General features: G+C 41.4%; 7 protein-coding genes across 7 annotated transcripts in view; 2 read left to right on the top strand and 5 right to left on the bottom strand.

The window, feature by feature from the left end:
• Positions 1-15,551, bottom strand: part of LOC145698886 (uncharacterized) — a 45,117-nt gene extending 29,566 nt beyond the window's left edge. The window contains exons 1-3 of the mRNA XM_081776120.1: positions 15,407-15,551; positions 15,203-15,354; positions 15,086-15,159 (exon numbers count right to left, since the gene is read on the bottom strand). Of these exons, the coding sequence (XP_081632246.1) occupies positions 15,086-15,159; positions 15,203-15,354; positions 15,407-15,498 (318 nt within the window). The 5' untranslated portion in view covers positions 15,499-15,551. The remainder of the gene's footprint in view (positions 1-15,085; positions 15,160-15,202; positions 15,355-15,406) is intronic.
• On the bottom strand, positions 360-8,177 carry LOC145698866 (RNA cytidine acetyltransferase-like). Its single transcript, XM_081776094.1, has 12 exons — positions 7,732-8,177; positions 7,459-7,686; positions 4,305-4,929; positions 3,983-4,252; positions 3,682-3,941; positions 3,572-3,641; positions 3,181-3,423; positions 1,667-1,780; positions 1,269-1,578; positions 1,031-1,153; positions 809-982; positions 360-580 (listed from the first exon to the last, which is right to left on the bottom strand). Exons 1-12 carry the CDS (start codon positions 8,168-8,170, stop codon positions 416-418), a joined length of 3,021 nt encoding a protein of 1,006 aa, XP_081632220.1. The 5' UTR covers positions 8,171-8,177; the 3' UTR covers positions 360-415.
• LOC145700708 (alpha-1,6-mannosylglycoprotein 6-beta-N-acetylglucosaminyltransferase A-like) lies at positions 4,950-7,266 on the bottom strand. The gene is made up of 3 exons (XM_081778033.1): positions 7,088-7,266; positions 5,647-6,909; positions 4,950-5,607 (listed from the first exon to the last, which is right to left on the bottom strand). Exons 1-3 carry the CDS (start codon positions 7,264-7,266, stop codon positions 5,055-5,057), a joined length of 1,995 nt encoding a protein of 664 aa, XP_081634159.1. The 3' UTR covers positions 4,950-5,054.
• On the bottom strand, positions 8,207-13,049 carry LOC145698875 (uncharacterized). Its single transcript, XM_081776108.1, has 5 exons — positions 12,981-13,049; positions 9,795-10,328; positions 9,489-9,748; positions 9,220-9,342; positions 8,207-8,572 (listed from the first exon to the last, which is right to left on the bottom strand). Exons 2-5 carry the CDS (start codon positions 10,326-10,328, stop codon positions 8,287-8,289), a joined length of 1,203 nt encoding a protein of 400 aa, XP_081632234.1. The 5' UTR covers positions 12,981-13,049; the 3' UTR covers positions 8,207-8,286.
• On the top strand, positions 10,656-11,733 carry LOC145698878 (uncharacterized). The gene has a single exon (XM_081776111.1). The coding sequence runs from the start codon at positions 10,698-10,700 to the stop codon at positions 11,727-11,729; it is 1,032 nt and encodes a 343-aa protein (XP_081632237.1). The 5' UTR covers positions 10,656-10,697; the 3' UTR covers positions 11,730-11,733.
• Positions 11,827-13,192, top strand: LOC145698881 (uncharacterized). Its single transcript, XM_081776113.1, has 4 exons — positions 11,827-11,937; positions 11,982-12,112; positions 12,158-12,530; positions 12,602-13,192. Exons 1-4 carry the CDS (start codon positions 11,850-11,852, stop codon positions 12,955-12,957), a joined length of 948 nt encoding a protein of 315 aa, XP_081632239.1. The 5' UTR covers positions 11,827-11,849; the 3' UTR covers positions 12,958-13,192.
• Positions 13,243-14,958, bottom strand: LOC145698882 (uncharacterized). The gene is made up of 5 exons (XM_081776114.1): positions 14,744-14,958; positions 14,480-14,699; positions 13,748-13,869; positions 13,628-13,705; positions 13,243-13,583 (listed from the first exon to the last, which is right to left on the bottom strand). Exons 1-5 carry the CDS (start codon positions 14,933-14,935, stop codon positions 13,386-13,388), a joined length of 810 nt encoding a protein of 269 aa, XP_081632240.1. The 5' UTR covers positions 14,936-14,958; the 3' UTR covers positions 13,243-13,385.
• Positions 15,552-17,333: the final 1,782 nt, after the last annotated feature.

The following is a 17,333-nucleotide window of genomic DNA, read 5'->3' on the forward strand; positions in this document are numbered from 1 at the left end:
TAAGATGATCAGCGACAGCTCTGGCTGATTCAAAGTCCGCATCTGCCTGGCAAACTCCAAGCTCATCCTTGCCATCCCAATTTCGGGAGTGAACTCCAACAACCTCATGTCCCCGTTGCTTCATTCTTGGATAAGAGACAGTCGCTAGCCCTTTAATAATAAAAATTGCTCAAGCGCAAATGGTAGCCAATTATTATCTATCGAAAAAGAAAGAATCTCAGTCCTAGCTTGAGCAAAATCGCTGCAACTGCGGAATCAACACCACCCGACAATGCAACAGCAACACGCAATTTTCTCAATGAAACGAAGCGCATCATTCTAATCCAAATTGGCGTGTCACTGTCTTTGTATTTTCAACCGCACAAGCGTATTTTTGCTTTATTAACAAAAACAAAGCTTTGCAGGAAATTCACTTTCAGGCTCTCTTCTTCTTTCGTTTTCCATCTGGCGTTTTTCCGCCTTTGCGCTTCACCGGAGCATCTCCATTTTCAGCCTTTTTCTCCACTCGTTCTCGTCCGATAGAAATGTTCGCTACTGATTTTCGCGTTGACAATTCTTGCGACCAGTCGTTGTCATTTCCCTGGAAATAATATTTAGAATTGTTTCGAATTAAATCTTTTCTATTCGAAAATTTCGAAATGGACAATTTGGAAATTTTGAAATAATAAAATAAGCGCGAGCGTCATCGTTATTTAAGCTTATATATTCTTCAATAAAACTTATCTCAAGTTTATATAATCATGTCATTAATTTTTAAAGAAAACAGCTTGCTGGAATCAACAAGGAGAACCCAGTTTTCAACTCTTACTTTAATTTTATACTGCTGCAGTGCCTTGACCAATTCTTGCTTCTCCTTGGCCTGCTCTTCCTTGATTTTCGCTGCTTCTTCGTCCAGCACCGCATCGATTGCTCCTTCGTCTCCTTCTTCGATTTCCAGGTTCACCTTGGACTGTGGCAGATTAAGTTCTGCCTCAGCCTTGATCTAAATTATCAAACACTGATTCTTTGTTATTACAATTTTTGGTAATACCGTCTCTAATCTTTTGACTTCTTCGTTTATTCTAATAATAGCGCGCTTGAAATGACCCAGGATTTGACTTGAAGGCATCGGTGGTAGTTGAGAGGTAAGGCTGATTTCCGACAGCTCATCCACCTTACGAAACAGTTTATGTAATGTATTCCATGCATAAATTATGCAGCGTAATGAAAGGTTAAAGATACTTATCCGCTAAATAAAGCAGCGAATCGATTGTTATTAAAATAATTACCGATTTGTATTGAAGCCCAAGCGCGACTAAAATCGCTTTCTGCTGCACAGAGAGTCCCTTGATTGTGATTTCTCCGGTAAAAATCATCTTGACAATCTGCGGCAGGATATCAACAATCAAATGATAATCGACAACTCCTTTTCCATACAGCTCCATTCGCTCCAGGTCGTACGCAGTGAAATAGGTTTTCAAAAGACGCAATGATTCCGCATCTTCGGAGCTGGATTTACGACTGGTTTCGAGGATCTGCAAAGCCACAGCTGGCGAAAATCGACGAAATTCATAGCCGAGCAGCGAGGCGAATCGCCGACTCGATTCGGTTTATTATATTTGAAAAAGAGCAGAGTTTTTGTCCATATCATAATTGCGATAAAAGCTTGTTTATCATAAAGCCGTTCCTGAAATCATCCTGGAATCCTCTCAGGTACGCTCCAGAGCCTCGGATTGATTTTAAAAACACAGTAGAATGCTCCCCAGTTGTATCGTTTGCGTTTTGACGCATGTAAACTGCCCTAAAAAGTTCATGAGTAAATAAAATTCATCGAGAATTTAAACAAGGACGCTTTTGATCGATATTTCTTATTCCGAGAAAAAGCCCTCGTCAAATATTTTTATGAGTTCTTTGGCTCTTTTTTAAAAAGAGATTCTTCGAAGTTCTTTTATTCATAATCACATTCGTCTTCCTTCTTTTAATGGCTGCCGAAAATCGAAGGTACTGTTCGAAGACAAAGTGTAACGAGGGCAAATTGATTATCGATAGCGTCATTTGACTGAGAGGGGTCAATATTTTTCTAGCACATTAATAAAACCTGGAGTAATAAGAGAAGAGGATTCTGAAGACATCATGCCCTCGATGACCTCAGATGGTGGTAACGACTGTGCCAAGATGGGTCATTCTAAGTCTGCAGCTTCCCTCGAGGGTCAAGCCAGCGGATAGTTGCGCCAGAATGACGTAACACACTCCTAATCCTATTTTTCACAAAAAGACCTCTCGTTAGACACTCACATTATTTCGCTAAAAACGAAGTCTGTTAAAAATCGCTTTTCGGGGAGGAAGGACAATCGATAAAGAAGAGCAAATTCGAGAAAAATTTTTATATCGAGATTCGTAATCGTGAAGCGCCATCGAATCGGAGAGGACAGAAGTTTATGTAATATTTCATAAGAAATTGATATAAAAGAAACGCTTTCAAATCGACTGAATTCATTTGGAGAAATTAACGGAAAATGAGTGAAAAATCGATGAACCAATTCACAACCGTACTCCGCGACTGCCCAAAAGAAGCCGATTTAAAAGCCGCCCCAGAAAAGCTAGAAAATAACTGTATATTGAAAAAGTATGCAGAAAACCGGAAGGCTTCCCTTATCGGCCAGAAAGCGAGCAATACAGTTAAATTCTGTTCTGACCTCTATCCTCGCGGGGTTGACACTAGCGATTATGTCATCTTCGGTCAAAATGGTTCCGAAACTCCGAAAAAACGCAAGTCCGATTCTGACTCCAACTCTGAAGAAACCTCAAAAAAGACAAAAGTTGACACCACATCATTGATGAACAAACTTTGCGTCATTTGCTACTGTAGGCTCGCTGCATCACCTGGGAAAGATGGAGAAAATCCAGTCTTGATGACCAACTGTAGTCACATCTTTCATAAAAAGTGCTTAAATCAATGGATCACGCATCAAAAGATCTGCCCTTGCTGCCGAAAAGATATTTAGAAAAAAGAAAACTGTACATTTTACCCTGTCCTGAAAACTTGAAAATATATTCACATCATTCAAACCGATCGATATGATCACATCAGTCGAGGAAAACGCATCTTTGCGAGTGAATCTTATGTCAATGTTTCATAAACACCCGATATCAAGGAAGGATGTACGATAGCAATGATAGAATCAATATAATTAATTTTACCTGTAACCAGAACGCGTCCAGAATCTCAGCAAATCCGAAGTCAACCCAAAGCTAACTCCAAGCCAGTCAAGAGGTTCCGCTCGTCTCTGATCAAGGCCATACATGATTGCGAGCTCTTTCTTTGGCTGGATCTTCTCGTGTAGCAAGTCGACTCCTTCATCGATTTCCTCAACCCCTTCGGCTTCGATGTCGGGAAGATTGTCGGCGAGGGGGATCTTTCCGGCGTAGTATTCTTCCATTTGCCTGTAATCATATGATCAACTTTACATAATCTCCTTATGGGCGAATACGAATCGATATAATCTTATCGTGGTTCTGTATAAAGTTAAGAATCGAAATCATATTTTAAAATCAATACCAACTGAGGCAGAACGAATCCGAAAATACTTACCGCAAAGCTTCTTTGCCGTATCCCGCACGTTGGAAATCGGGATGTGTAGCTATTCTCACGACTCTCGCACCTGAATAATATTTACGCCGGGGTTCTCATAAGACTATCACCTGAAAGTTCACCAAAGTCCAACTGTCGAAACTGTTCAGAAATCGTCCATGGGATAAGGTCGCCGGACGCCTTTCGACCTTCGCGAAGTGAATGCCTGATGCTTTCTTTTGCGATTTTTCCTTCATGAGCAACTTGTAGAACAACGAGTGGGACTGGAAGGCTGGTCTGTTCCGTGCTGACTGGGGCACAAAGAACGAACAAATGGTGGGCTGGGGCGTCGGAGAGAAGCTGGAGGTCGTTCGGTTGGTTTTTGTAATGACTGAACATTGTTACAGTACACTTCAACGATCAATTCAGTACCTAGCGACATAAAGAGCCATCAAAGACGAAAGGAACTTCTCGGAGCTTTTGTTTCCTGAAAACAAAGCATCTCTGTTGACCCAGTACAAAGAGCAACTTGAAGGAGACGGAAGGGAAAAGGTTGCTCTAGGGATGTCACAATCCAGACAGAGAAGGCTGTTCAGCCAACATTCAACTGGGCAGTTAGGTGCGTAACGAATGGACTCGTCTAACGTCAGTTCGGATAGACTCCTTTGCCCAACTGCTGAACCGGATGTATCTGCTTGACGCCTAGACAGAGTCAAAATAAGAATATTGATAATATTATATTGTGCTCTCATACCGTAAGTTATCCAGTAACTTCAAGCTCAACGATCTTCCAGTTCCTTCATATCCATTGACAGTGGATGACATGAAAACAAGATACGGTCCTAGTAGATTCTTCACGAGAGGCAAGGGAATCGCTGCTGCCTCGTCGATGACAACTAATTCGGCTTGCGCAAGCATTTTATGGTCTGATGGGTCGATGTACTGTACTGTTTGGCGATGGTCACGCATCAAGTTTATTCTAACAATAGCTTTCTTCATGTCGTCTTGGGTCGATTGGATGATGTCGTAGTCCGAGTTTTGGTCGTATTTTAACGCATCCAATCCCTTGAGAACAAACTCAAAGAGAGTGCCCAAATTATCAGGCGACGGCGAAGTGACAAAGATATTCGCATATCCGTAAGCAAGAGCAGCAGCAATAGACAAACCGAGCGCAGCGGATTTACCACGACCTCGAGCGGCAGTGAGAGAAACGGTCGTACGGAATTTCTTCTCGGTAATGATATCGATAAACTTGAGAAGCGCATTGCCTTGGTCGTAGGTTTTGCAAAGATTGAGAATAGATCCGATGGGTTGAGTATCCGCAAGGTCTTCTTTGATTTCCTTCAGTCTGTTGTCTGCTTCATTTGGTGGGGCTTTGCCTGTTTCTTGGTTGCAAAATATTGGATAAGAAAACCTGCGAAACGACATCAGATAAATCATTTATCATGAACGTAGTGTATTTTATCCTTCGAGTACAGAAATAATGCTCAGAAAAGTCATTTACTTATTTACATTCTTTACAGAGCGCAACTTGATTCTTGATAAAATCCCTACACGGGCATATTCTTCTTGCTGATGGTTCTTTTCCAGCACAACTGAACAGCAGCTTATCACCTTGAAAAACGCATGTTTTATCGTCATCGTCGAAGAAAGGAGAAATTATGTCAGATTCTTTTCGATAACTCAGGCAGTTGTGAGTCTGGGTAAGGATCATTTCTGTAGAATTCGTGATTGGAAACCAGCTTCGTTCGCACACTCGATGATGACTCTCGCAGACTTCATTACAGCTTTCACCTGGCTGGCCAAATTTAACCTTAACAGACGATCTCGGAGGCCAAGACGTCTCGCGTTCGCAAAAGTCTTGATGCTCCACATACGCGTGTATTCTTTGAAGCATGCCTTCGTGAGTGAATTCAAAAGGAACAAGCGGATCGATGCTCTTGGCTTTAACTTGGGTAAGCGCAGCTTTGATGTCCTCAGCATCGAATTGATTGTAGAAGAAATTGTAGGGGCGATCTAGACGTTCCATGTACGGATTCTGCGAGCTCAGACGTCGACTAATGATATTGATTTCTCATGAAAACGAAAATTTCTACCTTGTCGGTTTCTGTTGCTGCTGGTATACATCTCGTTTTGGCCTAAATCTTGGCTGGATAAAGATTGCTCCATTAGCAACAGCTTCTAGTGCAGCAGGTCCTTCTGGAGGTGTTCCCAAACCCACATATGCTTTGGCAGACCTCAGAAGATCGAGAAAAGCACTCTGATTTACATATCCGTGATTTGTAATAAAATCTGGGACAGACGAAATGACGTCTTTGTTCTCTTCATCCTGTTTGCTCCACAAGGTCGCGTGAATTTCGAATTCTTGCTCACGTAACACTTTTAAAATCAGCTTAGCTTCCGGCGAGTGAAGGACACTTTCTCGTTTTCCATAAAGGAGAACTCTATTTGCAACGCGTTTTTCAGCGTCGATTTTGTCCGCAGATATTCTGTGAACAACGAAGCCAACGAATGAATTGTCCATAGTGTGAGGCCACTGTGTCATGAATTGCTTTGTATCAAGAGAAAATTGTCCATATCCTTTTGGCAAATCATGTTTTCTTACGTATCCAGGGTGATTGTAAGCTGGCTCTGTCCCGAAGTTATCAAGGACTCGCAGGTTGCACTTGAATTTGGCCAAAGAGCCGGTCATTTGAATCATTTGTTGGAGGCCATGGACATCGGTATAGATAAGGTCAGCATCAGCAGGCCTCGCAAGGTGACATTGATCGAGGGCAGTGGAAGACGTTGTCATATAATTTTCCAGTGTTTTCTTAGACCAGGAAAGAATAAGTTTGTGCCCTAGGACGTAGAGCGATGAGATCAAATCGGACCACTGCACGAGTTCTCCAAGAGGGCCCCCGGAAAGCGCGCCCTTGCCGAAGTTGAGCCCGATCTCTTCTTCGAGGAGTCCCAGATGCAATAATATGACTCTCTTCGATCTCGGTTTATGTTCAACAGTTCCGTCTTCCATGTGAACCTCGATCTCATCGTGAGGGAACATCTTGTCATAAGTTCTCTGCCATTTGACTTCATTCTCCTGAATTCTTCTGGCGATCCATTTGCAGACTTCGCCACAACGATCCAGCTGATTGTATAAACTTCCGAAATTCACGCCTTTGTGAGCTTGAGGAACATGTTTTTTAAAGTTATCGGAAATCTCTTTGGAGATATCAGTGCAGACGTCTTCGTGCTTGTAAAGATACTCGATGATTTGGCAGTCGGTGGAGTTTGGACGAAGACCATGTGATTTGAAACACGATGAAGTGCTGTGATTCTCGCGGACTTGAGAAAGGCGGCGGAAACACTCTCGTTGAAAGCTTTACAGGATTTCGATTTCGCGTATTGTCCTAGTAAATAAAATCTTTGACGGACAAAGTCAGTTCATAAAATGATACAATTATGAAAGCGAAATTTCTATGAAAATGTATGTTCTGAGAGACAGTTGTTTTTATAATAGCTGGTCTGCCGTCAGCTGCTTCGGATAAGAAAGAAAACCCTTTCCTGATAACTTTGATTCCTTCGCACTCCATATCGACCTTCATCGACCTTGCTTCCGTGGGCGGTTTATGCTCGAAGAGCTCATGATTCAGCCTCGAAAAGAGCCAAAGCGTCACTCCAAGCCAGCAAAAAGCGATGAAGAAAAAAGTCTTGAAGAGGGACGAGCAGAATCCCATTTTTTAAAAGTCTTTCTTTTCTCTATATGTTAGTACAGTTTTTCATCTTTTGAATAAAGAAAAATTGTAAAAATATTTGACAGCGGCAATATTATGTTGTTTAGCCTTAGGGCGGGCGCTTGAGCGCATAATGGGGTTGAGCGCGGCGCGGCTACGGGTTAAAGTTGAGCAGAAAATTTTGGCAACCAAGACCTATGGGCTGGACTTTCATGGCGTTGGAGATGGAGAGGAAGTTCCACTTGTCGTCAAGAAATATACAGTTGTTGTTCGACTTCAAAGACATGATAAATCGCTCGTTGAATCTTGGTTTGATGTGTTGGTGAGCTTCTGTTCTGTATCTCGCGTGTACGTCCATTGTGAGAGCATAGAGCTGTTTCATACTTGTCAAACTTTTTAGCAAGAAAACAATCATTCCGCCTCCTAAAAGATTGCTAACAAATTTTGAATCAAGGATGATTATTTAACCTTCAACAGTTTCGATAGTTCTAGCAAGCAAATTTGGCGTCATTGCTTCAAAATCTTGAAGGACGCACATTCCGAAAGTTTTACCCAACACCTTGTGAGTATCTTTGTAGTAGCACCAGCGAATGTCAGTGCCGCAGATGAAGAGTTCGAAGGGGTCATTTTCATTGATTTCTGTAATTCCATCCTTTAGCCGCTTCTCCAGCATCTTCTTTCGCTTCTTTCGGTGCGTCGAGAAGCCGAGCTCTTTTTTGTAACACCAGAGGACATTCGGCCTGGCTTTGACGGTCGCTTTCGAAAGAAAGTTGTGAAGGTGGACGACTTGATTCCTTCCCTGCTCGCCAACAAGACAGAGGACTGATCGCTGGCGAGTTTTGACGCAGTTTTCGATGAGTACTCGAAGACGATTGTCGAGCTTTATCCTCGTCTTTCCTCCATCCATTCTTAAATTTAAATATTTTCTAAAAGCAGTATTGATTCAATGAGATGGCAGTTCTTTATTGAATCCGTGTTGTTGCCTTTAGTGATGAAGAAATTAGTGATAAAGAAATGAAGAGATCAGGAGCTCTCTTTTCTACCGACTTCTTGATTTTCTTTCAATTTTGTGAGAGGCAACCCTGCCCAGTTGAGCTCAGGGCGGGTTTGAATGTGCAAGTGATACAGGCATTTCTTCGCAGCGTCATTTTCAGCATCATCTTGAGATCGTCCTCTGCCGATGACAGTGATAGGAGGCCGAGTAAAAGTCTTCAAAATGCACTGATACACAGAACGACTGTAAGGACGATTGATATTTGGCTGATTTTCTGAAAGATCGAAGGACTGTTTTTGCTTTTCTTCGTCCTCACTTAAATAATTTTATTCGTATAACCGGAACTTCTAGGGTTCCGCACGATCGGAGGACCCAAATTTCAAAAACCAAAATTAACTATAAGAAATTTTGAAGTTTTAAGTGGGATTGAGGTTTTCGACTATGGCGAAGAAAATGACGATACTTATATTCTGATAACTCTTAAAATTCGCCGATTTATCTCGGTTTTTCCGGTATATTTCTGTCGCACACGTTCAGTCGCCCTCCCATTTAAAAGAACACCAAAAAATAATAGTTTTTGTTTTTAAATGAAATTATAACTCAGCGAACTTTTTGTGTGCTGATCAATTAAAGTTTTCAAAACTATTATCATTTTTATTTCCCGCGCGCTGATTGGTCGAATTTCTGACTGTGTTGTTCAGATGGAAGAATCTTCAGTCTAGAAAAAGTCGCTTGCGCAGCTGACCAATCAGAGCGCATAAGCCTTTTAAACTTTATATTTTTAAATAGCTTTAAAATAACCAAAGAAATGGCATTGGGGGGAAACTAGGATCGGATATGGATTCTACTAGTCATTTTTAGTAGAATTTAAAAATTTTGGTAAATATAAAGTCTCTGTCCGAATCATGCGGAACCCTAGGAACTTCCTATCAGGAGGATGCATAATCAGATGATTTGCTCACCTTTCTGGCAGCTTGATTTCATTTTTGCGCTTTAATTTGGGCCACAAAATGACGTACGAGAACTCGACATCCTTTCTGTTCTGGATTTCCTTCAGCTTATCTATCGGTTTCGGCACATAATTCCTTAACAATCAAGTTATGAGAGTCCGTCAGACCGATCAATGACCCGCAAACATTGTGGCGCAAAGACAAAGTCCTATAGTTCCCGTGTGACGGCTGCGTCACAATGCTGATTCGGTAATGGGACAAGTTTAATCTTTCAACAATACCTTGATTCCGCTTCGTCTGTTTTCAAATCCTCGAATTCACCGTCTCTGATTTCTATGAAACGATTGCATCTGTTTCTGACGCCGTGGCAGAAGAGAATCTCGTCAAACTCCGGCTTTGAGTTCTTATTGTCAGTAACTTCAGCTTGTTTATTCTTTGAATCACGATTTTTACGCTCTTGGTCGATTGCGTCTAAAATCAGCTGGGCGCAATTCTTAGCGGCTTGACGTTTTTCTGGAGAATAAGCCATCAATACTTTTCCCTAAAGACGGCCCTTTTTAATCTTAAAAAATAACCCAAAATCATACCCTTAAACAGCCAAATTTAACTTTACTCGTATCTTTGAACTTGTAATAGTACCGATGAATTTGACAACCCTCTCTCGACGTCATTTCCGAGCCGATTTCATAGTGTTCTTTCTCAACAAGCTTCTTATCTTTAAGGAATTTATCCACTTCTCTTTTCGCATCCCCTCGATCCAAATCATATTTACTGCTTGGTAAGACTATGTCCATCAACGCGTCCTGTTCTCGCAGATGGATGAGAATTTTTTCGCCAAACTGATTTTTTAGCTTCTTCACATCTTTGCCTTTCCACTCTCCAAGAACATTTTCAGAACACTCTTCGAACATCTTCAGATCCTCGAACTCGGATCTGCACTCTTTATGCAGTTTGAATTTCAGTTTAGTCTGGCCATCGTTTTCAATCTTTTCTTGGAGCTCGTAGTGCCAGCCGTGTTTTTGGTCCTTATCCGTTCTTCGAATCAGTGGCGGTTCATTCTTTCTACACCAATCTTCCCATAGTTTGAAGGGTTCTTTTAGCCAGAAATCATTGCTGTTCATCTAAAAACTTACTGTAAGTGACCTCGATTCGAGTTGGAATGGTCGTATTAGCGTAAAACAAATCACATGATTCTCGATTCCGGCCACCTTCCACAATGTATACACGCAAGCGGATGCATTAAAATTACTGCTTTAGCAACTCGTGCATTTGCTGATAGATATCAGTAACGACGAGAGCAAATATGCAGGCTCTTATTCCTTTAAGTAAACAGACTATTGTACCGAGGGAAAGTGAATCGTTTATGTCAAATTGTTAACGTCACGACGTATCTTATTCTCTATCGCGCTAGATCGTTAATTTTTGGCACTATATAAGCAGCCTTCTGACAGCTCTGAGCATCAATCTTTAAAAAATACTCAAAGAAAAAAATGAAACTTTTTGCTTCAACTCTCGTCGCCTCAGCTCTAGGACATGGTCGCATGCTTGAACCTCCGGCACGAAGCAGCTACCTTCGGCTCTCAGGAGATCCCAACATCGACATGTCCAAAGTGACGCCAAATTATAACGATAACGAGCTTTTCTGTGGTGGATTTCAGCACCAGGTTTCGAATGGCTACAAATGCGGTGTGTGTGGAGATAGCTATCTTCAAGCTCGACCGAGAGAGAACGAATGGGGAGGGAAATATGGATCGTCAGGCCTAATCCCGCGAACTTACGAGTCCTCGGAAGAAATCCCCGTCACCATTCAGCTAACTGCTCATCACAAGGGCTTTTTCCAGTTCAAAATTTGCGAAATGACTCCTGAAATGTCCACCGAAGACGAAGATTGCTTCAACAGCCCCGAGTCGATCATGGAACTCGCTGACGGATCAACCATCTGGGATGTTAACAACGGAGCAACAGGAACTTTCAACGGAAAGCTAAGGCTGCCAGATGACTTGTCCTGTGAGCACTGCGTGATACAGTGGAGATATCATACTGGAAACTCCTGGGGGTGCGATGAAACTGGAAAATGTGGCCTTGGACTAGGAATGCAGGAGGAGTTTTACGGCTGTGCGGATGTTAAAATTAATCCTCGCACGGGTGGTCGTCCCACATCAACAGCTACATCTCCTAGTCCGTCTTCAACCGTTGAAAGTTCGACTAGCATGGTTTCCACTTCACCCCCAGAATCTACGACCGAACCGTTGACAACCACAACGTCTGGCACAAGATCAACTATAAAAACGACAACAAAGTCCACAACTGAAGATACAACAACTCCTAATACAGAAAATTGCGAGGCCGCGAACTACTGCTCTAGCCCTTCCATACCCGCCGGAATCCACAAACACTGCTCAGACTGCTCTAAATTCATCCAATGCGCCAACGGAATCACCTACATCAAGGACTGTCCTCCAGGACTACTGTTCAACGGAGAAACGAAAACTTGTGACTGGCCCTACAACGTCACCTGCTGATTCCCAATCCGATGAACTCAAACTTCAAAATAGTTTTCAAACCATTTTCTGTGAAAAAAGCCATCTGCAGCACTTCCAAGCATGTTCTATTGAAAAAAATTGCACAATAAAATAGGAGTTATGAAACTTTTTGCTTGTTTCTTCGTGTCAGTGTTCGGCCATGGCCGCATTCTCGAGCCACCAGGAAGATCGAGCTACAGACTTCTAAGTAAATATCACCAAAAATTATATCATAATTACTTTTTATCGCAGAGGATGATCCAAATATCGATCAATCTTTGATTGTACCAAACTGGAATGATAATCAATTGTTCTGTGGTGGCTACCAGACACAAATATCGAACGGGTACAAATGTGGCGTTTGCGGCGATGATTTTACTCAAGTAATACTGTAGATTTTTTATTTAAGATTTAAACTCAGATCGTAGCCACGCCCACGAGACAATGAGTGGAATGGACGCTACGGTAGCTCTGGAATCATCCCTCGGACTTACGATCAAGGAGACATAATTGATTTGCACCTTGATATTACTGCTCACCACCAGGGCTTTTTTGAATTCAAAATTTGCAAAATGGAGCCGTCTGATTTCACCGAAAACGCCGCCTGTTTCGATAGCGACGAGAGCATCATGACGTTAGCTGATGGAAACAATCAATGGGATGTTACTGGAGGTCAAACAGGGCAGTACTATGGAAAAGTACAGCTCCCGCAAGATCTCTCATGCGATCACTGCGTCATTCAGTGGAGATATCACGCTGGAAACACATGGGCTTGTGATGAAAATGGAAATTGCGGAACAGGTACCTATAACTTATCTTAGATAAGTTATCAATGAGCCTGAATAATCTTTACTGATCACTTTTTCATCGAGGTATCGGGCCACAAGAAGAGTTCTACGGCTGCTCCGACATCTCCATCCGCCCCAAATACACAACAACAACATCAACTACCACTACTACTCCTTTCTCTACAAAACCAACAACAACTCGCGAGACATCTACCCATTTCACGACCACAACCCCAAAAGAAACTACAAGCAGTCCCTCAAGTGAGCTGGATGATTTTTGCGAAGAAAAGCCAAACGGATTTTACTCGCACCCGGAATCTTGCTACATGTATATCGACTGTTACAACGGAAACGCTATGGCTAAAACTTGCCCATCTGGTTTAGCCTGGAACCCGGAGAAAAACTACTGCGATCGAGAGGAAAATGTGCAATCTTGTTAAAATTAAAATCGAGAACTACTTACTGCACAATTAAATTCTGTGATTCAACTCGAATGAACAAAGCGATCTTCTTTCTGAAAGTATTTATTTCTTTATTCTTCAATTAAATTATTATATTTGACGAGTAAATCGATGAGGTATTCGAAATCGCTTGAAAGGGCGATTTTTCCTCTTAGGAAAAAGACAACTCTTTCAGACGGCTCAACTTTTCAATCGAGACATTACGATTTTGCCAAATAAAAGTAAGATAAGTGGGCCATAAATTGCTACTCATCATAAATAAAATGTTCTATTGGCCAGATCAATTAAAAATGGCAGCAAAAGTGGTGTTGTAATCATACGTGGTGAAGAAGTGGGAAGTATTTTCGACAGGAGAAAAAAGAGTCTAGATATATAAATATATTTCCTATTCTTTTTCTGGTGGACGATCACCACTTCCATCGCTTGACGTCGCGAATAAATCCCTTCGAGTTCGATGCCTGCTCCATTGCATACGTGATTCCATAAGCAGCTGTGGCGAAAAATCCGACGCGACCCATGCCCGTCATGAAATTTAGCGATTTTGGCACGGTGCTTCCTTCTGCGCGGTAACGGTTCAATATTTTGCTCTCCAATAATTGATTCAGCTACAAATCCCGTCAGAAATAGGAATATTGGAGGATAAGCTTACCTGCCAAAATCTTGGGCCTTTATTATTATTATTTCTTAGCCATTCTTGCTCTTGCTTTAACAAACTCTGTCGCGTACGCTAAAGAACAGTCAATTATCTGATCGAATGAAGAATACAAACATTCATATCTTTATGCCAAAATGGAGAGAGACCAAAGATCGCTCCGCCGAATGCCGAGCCGAATTTCGGGTCTACTGGAATTTGCTTGTCCAAAAACGCCCAACCAAGGGATGTGACAAAAGCTTTAGAAAAAAATAATACTTTTTTCGCTGCTATAGAAATTTTTGACTAAAATTGGCTTTAAAAAATGGAAATTTGCATTATATTTTTTATGAAAATCCTATGTTTGCTATATTTTCATTTTAATTAAGGGTATACCCATCTTAAAATGCATTTCCATCATAAAAACACTCAGAAAAACATAATCGAAGGCAGTTTTTTATGAAAAACTTAAAATTGAAATCTGTAAATTTGCCTTTTATTCGACTTATAAATTTTTAAAGGGGCTGTCCTCCTTAAGTTCGTTGACCAGAAGCTCTCAAAAGAGGAACGGTCGTAGCTTAGGGCCTTAACTTTATGCTGTAAAAAAATTAAGGGTATACCTCAACTTAAATCCTAAAAAAAACTTTCACTAAGCAACTTTACCTTTAAGGGCCTGTATACCCTTAAATTTGTAATCGAGAGATTATCATAAGGGGAACGGTTGCAGCCGAGGGTTTGATCTAAAGGTAGCAAGTGAAAGTAAGGATCTACCTAAGATAGTTTCTGAGAAAAACTTTCACTAAACAGCCCCTTTTTCACGATTCTTGATGGGGGGGTCCTTATTTAATAAACAGATTTAAATTCAGTTACCGAAAGTGCCAGCTTTTGCGGACCAATCTCTGCAATTTGAAACGACGGCGGTAATACTTTCGGAACGTTTGATCGGATGTCTGAGGGATTTGAGTGTGAGGAAGCTTCTGTTGTGGAGGATTCTTGTTGCGCTGAGGACGCCGAAAGCGCCGCCTACTAGACCGCCAGATCCGACCATGTTGAAGATGTGTCCTGTTCGCTCTCGTGGCTTGTTGTCTTCCTAAAACGAAATGAGCGTGTTTGAAATCAACAAGGAGTACGTACACCCATGTACATCCAGTCGTCATCGTCCTGATCGAGCGCGGTTGACAAAAATTCGGGATTGATGGTTTTGTATGGATTGAACGATCCCTGCTTGCCTGTGGGGTTGATCTTTGTGAGTCCGCTCAGCGCGTCCATTTCATCGTCGGACAGTTCCGCTGTTGGCAGCTGACTCCTTTTCCCCAGCAAATCCATACTGAACGCGTTTGCTTGATTCTCCGCTTTATTTTCAAACTATTGTTTCACAGAAAGTGGGTGCGTAAGTCAGTAACTGAACTCAGAGAAATAAATAATTTAGAATTTTCGAAACATAATTTTAACAGTTTTCTGTTTATAAATAAGGCTTTATTTGTTCTGCTGAGCGGCGAAGAGGAACGACTTGGGCATGATGTTGGGGTGGATCCACTCGGTATTGTGAGCTTTAAAAGTGAGAATAGAAGAGAATAGGTAAGCGAGGGTTACCTCGAAGTGCCATTTGCATGTCTCGTCCGTATTGGTGGTTCTCAACGGTGTATTCAAAGCCCTGGAAGGCACCACATGGAGGCTTCTTAGTTCCAGAGTTAGACCAGTTCAGGGGCCACCACCAGAGACCACCGGAAAGAGCACCCTTGTGGCTAAACAACGATAAAAATCGATAATAAAAAAGTTTCGTCAATAAATACTCACGTTCCAGCTTCATCAGTGTACATCTTGGCCATGTAGCCAAGGTAGAAAGTACCGAGCCAGACGCCAACAGTAGGAATAGTTTCAACCCACATTTCTAAAGCCAAAATATTCTGAGCAAAAATCGTAGAACAAATAATTTTATTTTCGGACACAGAATGATATCCGTTGCGTTTTTTAATGATTGAAGTTGTAGCGTAAAATGTACGGGGAAACAAAAAAAAATGTAAGGCAAAATAAAATAAAAAAAAACAAAATAAAAATTGGTAAATCAAAAATAAAATCGATGAAGGGGATAAAATGCTTGGAAACAAAAATATCTATGAACACCCGCCTGGGGGCACTACAGTGTGTGTATGTGTATTGTGCGAGAATGAGAGAGAGAGAATATGGGCGAAAGCAAATTTAACCTTATAAAAATATTGTTTAGGAAAACTGATACTTTGAAACCTTTTATTCGAAATTTTGTTTTAAAATATAAATAGTAATAGTAAAATAGTAAAGTAGGATTGTTGTATGAATTGTTCTGATAATTATAACTAGACCTATTTGTCAAAAACAATTTCGACAAAAAATCAAGGAAACAGAAATTGTACTTTAAAAAGTCTATAAATAGTACCTATAGTTCGAATAAAGCAATAGTAAATGGCATTTTTATATGCTGGATAATTGAATCAGTCATGGGGACAAAATAGATAGGCCAAGTGTTGTAAGTTGGAGCACAGAAATATCATTTTTTTTTAAGTAAATTGTTTGGAAACGGCACAGAATCGAATAACAGCAAAACGCGCTGGTAAAGTCATAAAGAAATCGCAAGAAAAAAGAACAACTAATAGATTGGGAATAGTAACTTTTCTTTAGTAGGAAACACTGATTTCAAAAAAAAAACAAGAAACCAAATCATCGGTTGCCGCGAATGAACTGTTTGAGAAGCATGGATGAGCTTCCGTTGAACTCTGACTTGGGCAAAGTGGGCCATGAATTGCTCGTCGTCCATTGCGAGTTCATGAAGTGCGGCGGGCTAGTTGGATAAGCAGCATTCACTGTTTTCGCATCGCGAATGTTTCGCTGGTAGAACTCACGCGCCAGATCGCGACGTTGGTTTTCGCTTGTCTTTAGGAATGTCGTAGGATTTGCGCAGATAACATCAAACATACTAAACCATCAAAATAGGAACTTTGAAAAATCGAAGTGTGCTCACGATAAATTCTTGCCACCACATTGAACAGGTCCCATCAGATCAGCACCGCTATAAATGAGCATCTGCGTTATCCTCACTTTCCTCTTACTCGCTGCGATGTAAACGGGAGGCTTAATGACGGTTCACTTGATTGTTGGTCACAATTGTAACTCTAAGAATATAATATGATATTATTAATATCGTTTGTGCTTCATGAACCGTTCCAAATTATACTGTGGCGTAACACCATTCACATCTAGCCCGAAGACTTTTACGTATTTATTAACGAGTTCGACTTGATTCATTTCTACAGCTTTTTGAAGAGGTGTCATTACACCAGAGCAGATATCACTCGGAGTAAGGTCCTGCTTGATGATGTTACGTTCTCGCAAGACATTGTTGTAATATCGTAACGCGCGTTGGAGCCCTTCGAGGGTCTGAAAATGGATTGAGGATAAAGAAATACTGAATGAATTACCTCAAGTTCGTGTAAAAAATACTCGAGCGCGAATTGATAGTGAGGATAGAACTTGGAGATTGCCTCGTGCGATTCTGTGTGATGTTTCAGTGGATTTTGGCCTATGGGAACTTGCTGAGAGTACTGATCCGAGAAGGTGTAGAAGCTGGATGTGTGGAACTCGCGGAAGAGGTACTTGATGACGTCTTCATGGCCGAAGTCCAGGGCCAGACAGAGAAGGTCTTTGTTGACGACTTTGCCGTCCACGTCTCCCAAATAGATCGGAGTCACCA

This window comes from Oikopleura dioica, chromosome 2 (genome assembly GCF_907165135.1).
Source record: "Oikopleura dioica chromosome 2, OKI2018_I68_1.0, whole genome shotgun sequence".
NCBI classification, from domain to species: domain Eukaryota; kingdom Metazoa; phylum Chordata; class Appendicularia; order Copelata; family Oikopleuridae; genus Oikopleura; species Oikopleura dioica.

Coding starts and splice junctions, on each gene's coding strand:
- LOC145700708 (XM_081778033.1), bottom strand. CDS start 7,266: ATGGGATTCTGCTCGTCCCTCTTCAAGACTTTTTTCTTCATCGCTTTT. Junction 6,910..7,087: donor ATCAAAGTTATCAGGAAAGG/GTTTTCTTTCTT, acceptor AATCCTGTAAAG/CTTTCAACGAGAGTGTTTCC. Junction 5,608..5,646: donor CAGCAACAGAAACCGACAAG/GTAGAAATTTTC, acceptor CAATATCATTAG/TCGACGTCTGAGCTCGCAGA.
- LOC145698866 (XM_081776094.1), bottom strand. CDS start 8,170: ATGGATGGAGGAAAGACGAGGATAAAGCTCGACAATCGTCTTCGAGTA. Junction 1,781..3,180: donor TGGACGCGTTCTGGTTACAG/GTAAAATTAATT, acceptor TGAACTTTTTAG/GGCAGTTTACATGCGTCAAA. Junction 581..808: donor TGCAGCAGTATAAAATTAAA/GTAAGAGTTGAA, acceptor TATTATTTCCAG/GGAAATGACAACGACTGGTC.
- LOC145698875 (XM_081776108.1), bottom strand. CDS start 10,328: ATGAACAGCAATGATTTCTGGCTAAAAGAACCCTTCAAACTATGGGAA. Junction 9,749..9,794: donor TTAAATTTGGCTGTTTAAGG/GTATGATTTTGG, acceptor GGCCGTCTTTAG/GGAAAAGTATTGATGGCTTA. Junction 8,573..9,219: donor GAAATCAAGCTGCCAGAAAG/GTGAGCAAATCA, acceptor AAATTATTTAAG/TGAGGACGAAGAAAAGCAAA.
- LOC145698878 (XM_081776111.1), top strand. CDS start 10,698: ATGAAACTTTTTGCTTCAACTCTCGTCGCCTCAGCTCTAGGACATGGT.
- LOC145698881 (XM_081776113.1), top strand. CDS start 11,850: ATGAAACTTTTTGCTTGTTTCTTCGTGTCAGTGTTCGGCCATGGCCGC. Junction 11,938..11,981: donor ATCGAGCTACAGACTTCTAA/GTAAATATCACC, acceptor TTTTTATCGCAG/AGGATGATCCAAATATCGAT. Junction 12,531..12,601: donor AAATGGAAATTGCGGAACAG/GTACCTATAACT, acceptor TTTTTCATCGAG/GTATCGGGCCACAAGAAGAG.
- LOC145698882 (XM_081776114.1), bottom strand. CDS start 14,935: ATGGATTTGCTGGGGAAAAGGAGTCAGCTGCCAACAGCGGAACTGTCC. Junction 13,870..14,479: donor CGCAAAAGCTGGCACTTTCG/GTAACTGAATTT, acceptor TTTTTTCTAAAG/CTTTTGTCACATCCCTTGGT. Junction 13,584..13,627: donor AAGGCCCAAGATTTTGGCAG/GTAAGCTTATCC, acceptor CGGGATTTGTAG/CTGAATCAATTATTGGAGAG.